This window comes from Gracilinanus agilis, chromosome 2 (genome assembly GCF_016433145.1).
Source record: "Gracilinanus agilis isolate LMUSP501 chromosome 2, AgileGrace, whole genome shotgun sequence".
Taxonomy (NCBI): domain Eukaryota; kingdom Metazoa; phylum Chordata; class Mammalia; order Didelphimorphia; family Didelphidae; genus Gracilinanus; species Gracilinanus agilis.
The window spans coordinates 60,142,695-60,157,642 of NC_058131.1; the positions used below are offsets into that span (position 1 = coordinate 60,142,695).

The window sequence follows — 14,948 nt, forward strand, 5'->3', positions numbered from 1 at the left end:
ATATATTATATATGATTACACATAATCATATATAATATAATAATACACAATATATCATATATAGTATTACATTATATAGTATTAAATATTATAATTTATAAATATTATACTTTGAAGACATTGAATATTAATTTTAAAATCTACACCCATCACTAAGCACAGTGGGAACATGTTCAGTCATTTTTTAGTTGTGTCTGATTCTTTGGGACCCCATTTGAGATTTTCTTGGGAAAGATACTGGACTGGTTTGCCATTTCTTTTTCCAGCTCATTTTACACAGGAGGAAACTGAGGCCAACAGGGTGAAGTGACTTGCCACGTCGCTGAGCTAATAAGTATACATGGTAAACTCAGTATATGCTTGTTGATAGATTGATGGCTGGTAGTAGCCCTTGCTGCTTACCTTCTTGGTGTAGCCCATAGCCTTCAGGACCGAGTGGTTCAGGGTCTCCAGGGAGGCTAGGACATCCTCATAGTCTCCCATATGGTCCACGAAATAATCTAGAGGAAGGGGGCAGAGGGAAATGGGTGATCAGGGCACCTCCGAACTCTGTTCTTGCATTGAGAGGATGGAGAAAACCATATTATGGACCTAAATTGGAGAGGATGGTTGAGAGTTTTCAGGGGTGGAGGGAAGGCAAAGGGGGCAATGAAGGGTATCAAGGAGAAAGGAAAGTTTCTGTTTCTTTCAGCTCCATCTTGGGCTCCTCTTGCCCCTTTCCTGCCTTTCTTCCCTGTTCCAAGACCCTCCTTTCTAATTTTGTTGGAGATCCCCCTTTCCATAGACACCGTTGGCCCTTTCCCATCCTCCCCTCTGGAATCCTTCCCCACCCAGCTCCAGCAACCCTCGGGGTACCTACCACACAGCTCTTTGGTGTCCACATGGCTGCAGAGGGAGGGAGAAAGGGAGAGAGAATTGGAAAGTCAGTGGATTTGCATCTGCCCAATCCCAAATGGAGGTGACAGTGAGGATGGCTTTCCATTTTCATATCTCCTCTAGGTTTTGATTCCAAATGAAGGGGGAGGAAGGCCAGTGGTATGGTAGACTGGACTTAGCCTTAGGAAAACTCAGGTTCAAATCCTTCTTTAGATGCTTGACCTGTAGGACTCTGTGTAAGTCATTTAGTCTCTATATGACTCAGTTTCCTCATCTGCAAAATTAGGAGTTTGAACTTGGTAGTCCCTAAGGCAGCTCTAAGTCTATGATTCTATGGGATGGGAAGGTCCTACTCATAGGCAAAATATTCTGTTTTTGGTCCATTGTGTAAGATTAAAATTAAATATCCAAGTATTATTTTTATGAGATTTATTAATAATAATAACTCAAAGTAAAGTGAGAGAGAGAAAGAGCATTTTTCCAGCCATGTTAGCAGGGAAAAAAAGAGCCCAAAGGCATAGTTACAGAAACTTTTAACCACCCAACATAAAAACATACATTAGCACACAGAGGAAAGGAATTCTGGGGAACATAGTCCTGGGGTACAAAATTCCAACTACACAATTGTTAGCATGACTAATGGATTTAACAACAAGGTGTGTGTTGAGGGAAGGGGATTATTTCCAGAGAAGGTTGGTTAAAATCTATAGAAGTTACATGGAAGGACCTTGAGGGTTCGCTGGTCCTGTTCCATAAGCACATTATCCATCAGCCATAGAATGCAAGAGCTGGACAGGACCATAGAAGCCATCAGGTTCAGCCTTTTCATTTTACAAATGAGGAAACTGAGGCACAGAACTGTTAGGTGATTTGCCTGGGAAGTGGCAGAGCCAGGTCCTGCACCCCATTTGCTCAACTCTAAAGCCAGGGTTTTTTCTACATGACTTGTCACCTTTAAATCTGAGCACCAAAGGGACAGAGCAGGGGATGCATCGTTGGATGGAAAGGACCCTGCCAGAGGGAAGGGTCCTGGCAAACCCCTCTCTGAAAAGATCCCTGGCTTTGAGATCAGCCCCATTGTGGGGGGCGGTCAGGAATGATGGCAATGCAAACGGGAGCGTCTGGGAGCTTCTGTTCCCACTCAGCCAAGAAAAGCTTGACAGGTGGCCTTGTGTGAGGCAGGCAGAATTCCCCACGACTGAATCCCCCACAGGGGGGAAGATGAAAGAGGATGATGGAAACTGCTGAGCGAAAGTGGAAGTTCAGAAAGGGAGGGATGTGGAGAGTGAGAAAAGCTGTTGTTGAGAAGCCGGAGAGAGAAAACAGCAGGAGCTACAGGAGGGGGCCAGAAGAAAGGGCTGGCCAGCAACAGAGTCTGGTGGCTGGCCGGGGGATCAGGTGCCCATGAAAGAGCCAGAAGAGTCCCTGGAAACATCTCTGGAAGGATGGATGGTCTGAGGCTGACTGAGGGGATGCCACAGACTCAACTCAAGGGAAAGACCTACAGAAATCAGCTGGAAAGTCATCTGGTTCTTCAGGGACTGACCATCTGGGAATGAGAGTAAGAGAAGAGAAAAGGAGGAACTTGAGGGAGAGAGGCTTAATCTGGAGAGACAAAATGCAATCAAGGGCAGACAGAACCATGGAGTCAGGATTCAGGCAGCATCAGAGGCAGCTGTGAGTAGATTTGGGACTCAGCAGGGAAGGATGGAGAGATCCAGGGACAGGACTGAAGGAGTGAGCTGGCCATTCTTAAATGAAATCTACAGAACAGCCTGTGAACATCACATCATTCTGTTGAGGAATTAATTGAATTCTAAAATCGTGCACCCACAACTCACTTATTTGTATATAGGGTATACTCCAAGGTATTTTAAATTTGTTTTTATTTTTGTTATTTATTTATTATATTTATTTTTAACCCTTACTTTCCACCAGAGTAAAAGGGGTTAAGTGACTTGCCAAGGTCACACTGCTAGGAAGTGTGAGACCAGATTTGAATCTCTCATTTCTAGGCCTGGTTCTCAATCCACTGAGACACCTAACTGGCCCCTAAATTAAATTTTTTATTGATATGATTTGCTTTGGTTTTTTTTTTATAACACCCAGATTTCCCATTATTATGTCCTTCTCATTCTCCTCCTGAGATTTCTTCAGTCAATGTCCAACATTCATTCATTCATCCATTTATCCATTTGACAAGGCTGCTCTGACTGTCCCAGCACTTACTGTCTTCATCACTCATTTGTTAAGTGCCCATTCATTCATTTGTCTTAGTCACCATACTCGCTGCTAATGGGTACACAAAGGTAAAATCCTCAGAATCAGGAAATATTTCACCTTGGTTTCTCCATCTTCTGAGCCTATAACATAGTAGGTTGTTTAAGAGACGCTTCCTGACTTGAACTCATAGTTTCTGCCCTCCCAGAGCCCACAATCTAATTGCTAATTGCCTTCATATACATCCCCAATTAGACTATGAACTCCAAGACAATATCAGAAAGGGTATATGTATTTATTTTGTATACCTCACGGGTCAAAAAATACAAGACTGGACATTAATTAACATCAGTGAATATATATCAATCATGGTGGCTTCCTTCACCTGCAGCAAAGAAACTTTGTCCCCATCCTGGATGGTTCTGGGTAGGTTGTGCCAAAGGGATGCTACAGAGGAAGGACCTGGAGAGAAGAAGACCCCAAAGATACTCTACTGTGTATGAGAGGAAAAATCAATTTCATTTGGATGGATTTCCAAATGGATGAGCAAGGACTTCTGTTTAGGAAGCTCTAGGACCATTCTAGAAATACCTAGAATATAAAAAGTTCACCCACCTCAACTCCCATGACCTGAACCTTCACTCCAGAGATGTCATCATCCACCATTATTCCACCTCCACGATCCAGAGCTGTGAGATTCTGACAACCTTCTGTGCTTCACGGCTCCCTAAAAATTTTCCTCGTTCTCACCCAGTTTCTAATTATGATACCTTTCCCTGATTTACAAGCCATCAGCCCTACTCTGGCATCACCTTCCTCTCTTCATAATCCTGATCATAACCCATTTAGTTTTATACTCTCCTCTTCCTTCCAATCCTCTGATATTCTTGTTTGATTGATACTCGTTCCTTTCCAACCCCCACTATTTTGCTTTCTCTCTTTCTAGTCTGGTGCATTGGCACACGTTGACAGAGGTAGTCAGGGATCCATATTGACTGGTCCACCAGGAATTTGTTAGCTGATTTCAAGTGGGTCCTCACCACTGCAAGGCAATGTTACTGCCCTCCGATGAACACTCTGTCACTCTCCTTCAAGGCGTCTGTTTTGAATCTTCCCCTCTCGAGGCACTTACATTCTCTCAGTCCCTACTCTCTCAGAAGAAGACATTGATTCACGTTTTACCAAGAAAACTGAAGCCATCTGTTGTGATCTCCTTTTTTGCTCAATTCCTTATCTCAAATATTTTGAGCAATGGTTATTCCCCATTTCCCACTTCTTTGATCCAGTCTGAGGAGAAGAGATGTCTCTTTTCCTCCTTGATAAGTTTAACCTCTTTTTTTGTCCCTTTGATCTGATTCCCTATTATCACTCCCCGGAACTTGCTCCTTCAATTATCTTTCTAATCTCCAACCTTTGTCCACTGGCTCCTTCTCTAATACAGAGAGATATGAACAGATCTTTCTAATCTTTACCAAAAAAACCCCAAAACCCTCCATTTGATTTTATCATCCTCTCAAGCTTTTTTCCTGTATCAATTTTCCCTTTTACAGCTATACTTCTTGAAGAAGCCTTCCCTTCTCAACCCTTTGCAATCTGGCTGCTTACCTCCTTAATTTATTGAAACGAAGTTCTCCTCTTATCTCACATATTCAATCACTTTGACTACAACATTTCTTGCTTCCTTCCCTTTCTCTGCCCATACGTTCTGCCATCTTACCGCCTCTTGCCTAAATACTGTAATGGTGTCCTCAATGGTCTTACAGCTTTCAAATCTTTCCCTCTCAATCTGTTCTCCATACAATAGTAAAATGAATATTCCTAAAACACAGGACTGCTCATGCCACTCCTCTGTTCAGGCATTTTCACTGGCTCCCTATTACCTCTGGGATAAAATACAAACTCTCTTGTGTAGCATTTAAAGCGCTTCACAATATGCCTTCAACTATCTTTCCTGAATCATTTTGTATTATTCGCTCTCACACATTCTATATCCTGGCCAATCTGTATTCTATACACAATATTCTGTCTCCATCTTTTCACAGAATGCCCCCATGTCTGGAATATTTTCCCACCTCACTTCTTTGTCTTGGAATCCCACATCGTTTAGTGCTCATCTTGTTTCATCTTCTACATTCTTCTCCTAAGCTCCCCTTTTATTATTTTATATATACTTCTCTTGCAGAGCTGTTTTTCCTCAGTAGAATATAAGCTTCTTGAGAGCAAGGACTGCTTTAGTTTTGTCTTTGAGTCCTCAGTGCCTGGCACTTGGCATAACAATTTAGTTAATTATTTGATTGACCAGATAAACCTAATAAATGTTCACTAAATTGAAAAGAAGAGTCTTGGGGGGTTCAGGCCATTGGTCAGGGAGTACATGGGAATTTAGAGAGAGTTGGACATGACTAACAACATTAACATGGGGAGTACAGGAGAAGAGTCCTGAAAAGTTAGGTTAGTGACTTGGAGCTTGGGAAGGAGGGTTCCCTCGAAAAAGATCTGGGGGCAGGGGATGAGGCAGCTCAGTGGATTGAGAGCCAGACCTAAGGATCAGAGGTCCTGCATTCAAATCTGTCCTCAGACACTTCCTCAATGTGTGACCTTAGGCAAGTCAGTTCACCCTATTTGCCTCAGTTTCCTCCTCTGTAAAATGAGTTAGAGAGGGAAATGGTGAACCATTCTAGTATCTTTGCCTAGCCCTTACTGTCTTTCTGATTCGGAACCAATACACAGTATTGATTCTAAGACAGAAAGTGAAGACTAAAAAAAAAAAAAAAGACCTGGGTTTTTCCTGGACTGTAAATTCAATAGAAATCAACAAGGTAACATGATGTTGAAAGAAAAAAAACTAATGCGATGTCAGGCTGCATTAGGAAAGGCATAGTGTCCAGAGTGAGAGAAGTAATGGTGGTACAGTCAATAGAGCGCCTCGCCTAGAGTTAGGAAGATTTCTTCCTGAGTTCAAATCTGGCTTCAGATACTTATTGATTATGCACCTTGCACAAGTCACTTCACCCTGTTTGCTTCAGTTTCCTCATCTGTCAAAGGAGTTGGAGAAGGAAATGGTGAACTACTCTAGTATCTCTGCTAAGAAAACCTAGAGTCAGACATAACTGAAACAATAAATATGTTTATATGTTATATATGTATATATGACATAGAAATATTTATTTATGTACATATAAACATAATATAAACACCAATGTATGTATACATGTATACACACAGACACACATATATACAGACACATATATTTATATTCATATATATATACATATACTTATATATCAGCTACATTGTTTAAGGCACATCTGATTCTGAGCTCCATGTTTTTGGAAAGACATAGATCACTGGAGAGCATCCAGAAGAGGGTAACCAGAAAGATGAGAAGGCTGGAGAATATGCCTTAGGAGAATCTCTTAAAAGAAGAGAAGGCTCAGGGAAAACTTGACAAGTGACTAGATTTACTCTACTTAGCCCCAAGGAACAGAACTTCATTCAACCCTTGGTTGGAGATCATTAGGGAGACCTGGTTGGGGAGGTTGTTAGAGGGATTCTTAATCGGGTACAGGTTAGATGAGTTTGTCTCTGAGGATCCTCTCAACTATTTGACTCTGGGAGTCTAATATGAGAGCCTGGCCTGGGTCACTCAGGACCTAGGAGAGTAACCTCACCAGCTGTAGGAGTCACAATGAGAGAAAGGAAATTGTCACACTGGATCTTATAGCCAAAGCAAGGATTCAGTGAATAACAAGGTACTATTGCAAAAGCATTTTTTTCTTGTTGTGACAATATCAGAAAGCCTCATGAGTGAATGAGTCCTGGCCTTCTACCTATAAAAAAAGAATAGATGGAGGTTCAAATCTGGCCTCAGACACTTTCCTAGCTGTGTGATTCTGGGCAAGTCCCTTAACCCCATTGCCTAGCCCTTATCCCTCTTCTGCCTTGGAATCAATACATAGTATTGATTCTAAGGAGAAAGATAAGGTTTAAAAAAAAGAATAGACGGACAATTCCACATTTCTAAAAAGTCTATCCTTTGCAGTTGTGGCTGAATAAACCATTGACCTTCGGCTTCTTCTAAAAGTGTTTACATTAGCATTAAGATTCCCAGTTAGCATTTCAAACATCCTTAACAGCAATAAGACTTCACAAGTTAGAAATTTCTACTGATGGTGAATATTTCCCAGACTCAAAGGCACCTCACAATATCCCCTAGATTTGTTTTTAGTGATTTTCCCTTTCCCCCTCCTCCTTATCCCTAGTCACATAGCCATGAGTTTATGAGCTTTACCTGTAATAAAGATTTGGGCAAATTTATGTTTAATCTAGACATTCCCCTGCCTGCCACTGACCCACATCTATCATGATTTTCCTAATAAATATGTCAAGCTAGAGCATCAGCTCTAGCGCTCTGCTCAAAACTTCCATCTTGCTCTCTGCTTCATTCTTTCATGCTGAGTTGCCCTCCTGGCCAAAGAACTCTGCCTGGACCTGATTACATGGGCCACAACACCAGCTCTCTAACATAGGATGGGGGTGGCTTCAGAATGAGGGAGTCACAGAATTCTGGGGTCATACCTAACCCACCTCCACTCCTAATCCATGATGTCCTAAAAGATTCTCTTTCCCATCCTCCTTTTTTTCTTTTCTTTTTTTAGAACCCTGTCTTAGAATCAATACAGCGTATTGGTTCTAAAGCAGAAGAGCGGTAAGGGTGAGGCAATGGGAAGTAAGTGACTTGCCCAGGGTCACACAACTAGGAAGTGTCTGAGGCCAGATTTGACCTGGCTCTCAAGCCACCTAGCTGCCCTCTCCTTTTTTCTTTAAGGTCTTTATTTTCCCATTTGCACCCTGATGAGATTGACGTTGGCCTTCTCTCTTAGGAGGAAGCCGAGAAAGATTTCAGATACGTGGACCCATTGATCACACTAAAGGCAATGCAGATCCTCTAAAGTCCCTTAAAATTCTATGAATCTTGCCCAACGGGAGCTATAATTCCTTGAAAAGTTAAGCAAAATTACTTTTGATAAGGACTCACTTGGTATTGTCAGAGTCAATCGTGTGAAAGAGCTTCTCAAGTTCTTCTTCATTAAGGACACCATCTGAAAAAAACAACTGGAACTCTTCCAAGGACAGCTTCCCATCATCTAAAAGAAAAAAGACACAAGGTGTCAAGTATCTGGAGATGAGAGCGATCCTGTGATCTAGTGGGACCAAGGAGCAGAGAACAGAAAACCAGGTAATTCCCAACACACAACAATCCCCAAATCATAAAGAATCCCCAGACTTAGAGATGATCTCCATATTACAGATAATCCTCAAATCCAGAAAATCCCAAACCTAAATAATCCCCAATCAACAGATAATCCCCCCAAAATAGAGGTAATCCCCAAACTTCACAAGCTTGCCCTAAATCCTTACTGCTTTAAGGTGCTAATTTAGGGGCATGGAGAGCCCCTATTTTACTTCCTACCCATAACTGGCTCCCATATCTGTCATATAGGGGCACCATTCATTTCATTCCCTAACATCAGTTACAGTAATATCCAGGTCTGGGCCTCAGGGGAATGTCCATCTCTCTTCCATCTCAGACCAGTCTTCTGTCCTCTTTCTTATCATCTGTATTACCAGATCCCTCCTTTTTCCTTAGAGAGGGACAATCCAGGATTTAGTCCTCCCTTATCCCCAGCCTGCTCCATCTCCCGGTTCAGGAAAGGCAGGTCCTGAGCTATTTCTAGAGGAAGATTTAATTAGCAGTGAAAGTCGGTCCAATCGGATCTATCTTTCACCCTGAAGTTCTGAGGCTGCAGACATATAAATCATGAGATAATAATAGCTACAGATGGGAGGTCCTGGGTTCAAATCTGTCCTCGTACACTTCCCAGCTGTGTAACCCTGGGACAGTCACTTGATCCCTATTGCCTAGCCCTTACTGCTCTTCTGCCTTGGAACCAATACATAGTATTGATTCTAAGATGGAAGTAAGGGTTTAAAAAATAATAAAAATAATACGATAACTCTAGAGCTAAAAGAATCCTGAGAGGCCAGTTAGCCCAACTCCATCATTTTACAGATGGAGAAACTGAGGCCCAAGGAAGCTAAGTAACTCCCCCCTGTGTCACACACCGGTACTAAGCATCTGAGACAGGATTTGAACTCAGGCTGTCTTGACTCTAAAGTCAGACCTTTTCCCACTGTACCAGTGCCTCTCATTGGGAATAAGCCTTTTGCTCAGATCTACATGGAATAGTTCCCTTTGCCCATGAAGCTAGAACTTATTCTGGATAGTTCATGGCATGGGAAATTTGGATAGGATTTCCATGGGGCCCAGAAGCAAACCCTCAACCCAGGGTGAGGCACGGGGGCTTGAGAGCAGAACAACACACTTGATTCTTCTCTGCCTGAGTCAGGCTTTCTCTTGACTTTATTCTTGGTCCAACCAACTGTCTCAATAGCTTCTAAACTTGGGTGAGAGTGTCTGGCTTTTCTCCTCCAGGGAGATGGCCCTGTAGGCTCCAGATAGGGTACACAGATGAGCTTCCGCATCCTCCATCTGCTCCTTCCCAACACTCCTTCCTTCCCTCTTCCCACTTTGGTTTCTCTCCCTTCACCCCCAGGGACTGGGAGGCACAGCTGTTAGAATCACCTCCCCGTCCTCCTGGATGAGATCAGAGACAACCCCCTCCAAGAGAATCCTATGGCCTTTGGCCAGGTATCTTGGCTGGTTGGAGAGGAGGACCCCAGCAGGACACAGCTCTCCTAGACAGGAGGGATTGGGCAGAGGGACATTAGTTACTCCAGAGGTATGAAGTCTATTTAGTTCTTTTCTGCTCCTCAAGACACTGAGAATGGTGCCTCTCCATTTTGTCCATTATCTTATTATTTTGTTATTTCTCTTTCTAAAGCTTCTCTTAACTTCTGACTTGATTTTGTCCATGGCCATCATTATTCATCTATTGTACCAGATTCAAAATCTTGAATTTATCTTAGATTTTCTCCTGTTTCCCAAAGGTTCATGGGATCTTTCCATCCCACTTGCCACTGAAATCTCCTTTTTATATTGTTATCTCCACCTTCCTCCCTGAACCCATTAGAATATGAATTGATTCAGTAAGCATTTATTAAGCATCTACAATGGGCCAGGTCCTGTGCTAATTCCTTGAGCTCAAGGACTACCTTGTATGTTTATATGTATTTCAGCAAGTGCTTTGTACACAATAAGTGCTAATTAAATGCCTTTTTATTCATTTGTCAAAAGCCAATTAAAATCTGGTCTTATCTCAACATCACTCATAATTCATTTCCTTTTCTCTGATTTCACTACCATCCCCTCTATAAAGGTCCTTATTGCCATGCATAGCTAGGTGGTACAGCAGATAGAGCACCCATGCCTGGAGTCTGGAAGATCTGAATTCAAATCTGACCTCAGGCACTTACTAGGTGGCCTTGGGCAAGTCACTTCAACCTGTATACCTCAGATTCCTTGTCCAGAAAATGAGCTGGAGAAAGAAATGGCAAGTCACTCCATTGTCAAATCTGACTTCAGACATTTCTAGCTGTGTGACCCTGGGCAAGTCACTTCACTTCCATTGCCTACCCTTACCACGCTTCTGCCTTGGAACCAATACATGGTATTGATCCTAAGATGGACCATGAGGGTTTAAAAAGGGGGGGGGTGCTTGCCCTCTAAAGCACTTTGGTGGGTCCATTTCTTCCCTACGCCTTCCCCAGGTCGTGGGGAGAGAGTCAGAAAAAGAGAAAAGGAGGGAAGGAAGGAGGAAGCACATCCCAGGGTCTCTGTCTTACCTTACATCATTTTCTCTTTCTTTCTAACCAGATCTCTGCTCTGGTGCCTGAGCCCCGTGATTAGAGATAACACGAAGAAGAGAAGAAGGGGAGTACGGCCGAGAGCATGCCTAATGAATCCAGATCCAATTAGGAGGTAGAGTCCCCAAGTCAATGAAACGCCTTGGATTGGACCATCTGTACGTTGGATCAACTTCAAGTCGATTCAAGTGTGTCTGAGCTAACGAAGTGAGGCTGGTGCCTTCACTAACAAGCTTGGGCTGGCAGCTTCCATAACGAGCTCGGGCTGGCCGCCTCGCCAGCAGGCAAGAGCCGGCAGCTTCTGCGGAGCGTGACCTTTCCGATGGCAGAATCCTTATTTTAACACACACACACACACTCACTCTCACACACACTCACTCTCACACACACACGCCCCCCCCACACACTTTTAAGTGCCTCACATGTCTCTCCTGTGGGAGGGAAGCATGGGCTCTGCTTCTTCCTAGATGGTCAAGCCTGCCGTCTCTCCAACTTCACCGCTTCCCCCCAAAGACCTCTTCTGCTTGATCTTACAGCCCCCTGCCCAGCCCATCCTCCAAAATCAACAACGGCCCACCCCTCCCACCTTGACTCTTGCTCTATTTTGGTCCTCCCTGCCAGGGAAGGAAAAGGAATTCACATTCGTACAACACCAGGCACTATACGAAGTGTTTTGTACAAAAATTACATTATCTCATTTTGATACCGAATCTCACAAATTTGCCATTGGAACCAGGGCAAGTCCTTTGTCTTCTCGGTCCTCAGTTTCCCTATTTGGAAAGTGGGAGGGTTGGACTAGACGACCTCTAAGTCCTCTTGGGCTCCAAATGCTCCGAGTGTTCCAACTGGACACGTCTAAGACCAAACAGGTCCGCCACCCACCCTACAAAATAAGCCTCGCTCTGCGACTCTCCATTTCCATCCATGGCAAGCCACAAGCCTAATGAATCCAGATTCAATTAGGGGAAAGAGTCCCCAAGTCAATGGAACGGCTTGGATTGGACCATGGACCGTGGTTTTATTTTGTTACTTATTTCTAGTGATTATTAAGAAACTTATAAAACCATACCATTTAAGTTATTATTATCATACATTCATTTTAATTCTTGCAGTGGACAACGGCGTGCACAATTATTTTCCCTGCCAAGCAGACCAGTTTGTCTCCGTCTTTTTCTTTCTTCCTCATTCCCAACATTCCTGAAAGTCTTATAATAACTTCCTTCTCGATGACTCTTGTAACAACCCTTCCTTTTCTACACTTCTTTCCAGTCTGTACACAGTATTGATTCCAAGACGGAAGGTAAGGGTTTAAAAAAAAAAGAATCCGTTTCAAGACAGAAGAGTTGCTAGAGCAACTGAGGTTAAATGACTTGCCCAGGGTCACAGTTAGGAAGTGTCTGAGGCCACATTTGAACCCAGGACCTCCAGTCTCTAGGTATGGCTCTTTATCTACTGAGCCACCCAGCTGCCCCATGAGTCATTCTTAGTGACATATGAACGATCCTAGAGAACTAGAGTGACTGGAGAAGAGCAAATTTTGTCACAGTTTTCAAAAAGGGGAAGGAACAAGATGCCAATTTAGTTCCAATAAGTATTTTCTAGGTGCCTTCAATGGGAAAGGCACTGTATTACTGCTGTACATAAAGACAGGACGAAAGCTACTTTCTGCCCTCAAGTAGGCTACTTTCTCCCAAAGAAGATTAGGCATTTACAGAGATAAAGAAGTCACTAAGCTTGATTTTGATTCTTGGGGGGGGGAAAAGATGTATTAATAAATGGGGCAACTAGGTGGCACAGTGGATAGACCTCTGGGCTTGGAATCAGGGAGACTCATGATCCTAAGTTCAAAACCAGCCTCAGACACTTACTAGCTAGGTGACCCCGGGCAAGTTACTTCACTCCATTTGCCTCAGTTTCCTCATCTGCCAAATAAGCTGGAGAAGGAAATAGCAAACCACTCCAGTATCTTTTCTAAGAAAACCCCAAATGGGGTCACCGAGAGTCAGACGTGGCTGAAAAGGACCGAACGACGAGAAGGAATTATTAATGGATGGCTGGTGACCATCTACGAAGGAATCTGCGCTCACTTCGCCCAGACTTCCTCTTCTGACAGGGCTACTTGACGACAGATTGGGAGGAGAAAGCTATGGGCATGTTTTCTCTAGATTCTCTAGATTTAAGCAAAGCATGTGACAGGCTTTTGTGTTATTCTTGCAGAAAAAGATGGCGCCCGCGGGTCAGATGACAGAGGTTAGGTGGATTTGGAAATGGTTGAGTGAGTGGATACAAAGAAGAGCTATTAATTATTCAGTGCCAACTTGGAAGGTGGCCTTTAGCAGAGTGACTTGGCAAGTCTATCCAGTTTGGAGATGGCGGGAAGCTAGGGGGGATGGTTTACAAGTGGGATATCAGGGCCCCCAAAAGACAAGATATTGGGCCAAATGTAAGCAGCTGGAATTTAATAGAGATACAGGCAGAAGTCTTATACTTATGTTTGAACCCATGAGGTTCACAAGTACAATATGCAGGAAACACTGGAAACTTGAAAAGACCCGGGGTGGGGGGTTCTACTAGCCTGCAAGCTCAAAGATGTTCACCGGCACCCATTAAGTAATGACTATGTGCCAGACACTGTGCTAAGTGTCAAGATACAAAGGCAAAAAGAAAGATGGTCTCTTGTCTTGGAGGACCTCATATTCTAATGAGGGGAGACAACATACAAAAGGCAGCTGAAAAGTGGGGCACAGGGGAGAAGGTGCCCACATTGGGGCACGGGACAGGTGTGGAGCCTGGAGAAGAAAGGAGTAAACATGGCTGGCCTTGCCACTTGCCTCAAAATGGAAATTCAGGGAGGAATTATCAATCAAAGGAAAGGATGCAAGGGATGGAATGATCTTCCAAGGTGGGAAGGGTACTGCGATACGTGGGCAAAGAAGTCCAGAGAGGCAAGAGTGGAGCTCAGAGAGGAATGAAGGAGTGAATAATATACATGGTTATTGATTGATTGATATTGGAGCATGGGGGAGAAAAGAAATCCACAGAGGCAAGAGTGGGAGCCTGGAGAGGAAAAAATGGAGAAATATGATTGGCCTTGGCACTTACTTTAAACTGGAGGTTCAGGGAAGAATCGAATGAAAGGAAGGGGTGCCAGGGATAGAGTGGTCTTCCACAATGAGAAGGGTGCTGTGGCATGGTGGGCAAAGAAGTCTAGAGAGGCAGAAGTGGTGCCCAGAAAGGAATGAAGGGGTGAACACTGGTGGATGCTTGGAGGTGGAATGGGGATCACAAGGTAGGATCTAGGTAAGAATCTAAAGGGAAGGAGGCCTCCTCCCCACCACTGGGTCAAGAAGGAACTCTGGCTTGGGAAGGCAGATAGGAGAGGCTTCAAAAGATGATGAAGATGAAGAGAAGGAAGAAGAGGAGGAAATGTCAGCCTTAGGCTGAATTATGAAAACTATAGTGTCTGGAGCTCTCTAGTGCCGGGAAGTCCAATCTGTGTTCTTAACCTGTTGTAACTCTTCCCAAGGCCCTGGTCAGATCACCTCTGGGTTGTTCATAACAGAAGCCCAGTTCTTACCTCCACATTTTAGGGAAGAAATTGCTTTGTTGGAGAGCATCAAAAGGATGGCAAATGAGAACGATGAAGGGATTTGAGATTATGCCACATGTGAGTTAATTAAAAGAACTAGAAAAGATGAAGGCAATTAGGTGGTACAACGGCTAGAGCACCAGGTCTGGAGTCAGGAAAACCTGAGTTCAAATCTGGTCTCAGACATTTACTAGCTGTGTGACCCCAGGCAAGTCACTTCACCCTGTTTGCCTCAGTTTCCTCATCTGCTATATGAGCCGGAGAAGAAAATGGCAAGTCACTCTAGCATCTTAGCCAAGAAAATCCCAAAGGGGGTCACAAAGAGACAGACCAACAAGGAGAGAAGACTTGGGAGATGTGGAGAGCTATTTTCAAGTATCATGTGAAAAGGAGATTTGACTTATTCTGCTGGGTCCCAGAAGGCTGAACTAGGAGC

The 14,948-nt window shown here is 43.6% G+C and overlaps 1 protein-coding gene across 1 annotated transcript in view; it reads right to left on the minus strand.

The window, feature by feature from the left end:
• The window catches only part of NECAB2 (N-terminal EF-hand calcium binding protein 2), a 43,998-nt gene that overhangs the window by 19,093 nt on the left and 9,957 nt on the right, over window positions 1-14,948 (minus strand). The window contains exons 3-5 of the mRNA XM_044659412.1: window positions 8,135-8,243; window positions 860-885; window positions 403-500 (exon numbers count right to left, since the gene is read on the minus strand). Of these exons, the coding sequence (XP_044515347.1) occupies window positions 403-500; window positions 860-885; window positions 8,135-8,243 (233 nt within the window). The remainder of the gene's footprint in view (window positions 1-402; window positions 501-859; window positions 886-8,134; window positions 8,244-14,948) is intronic.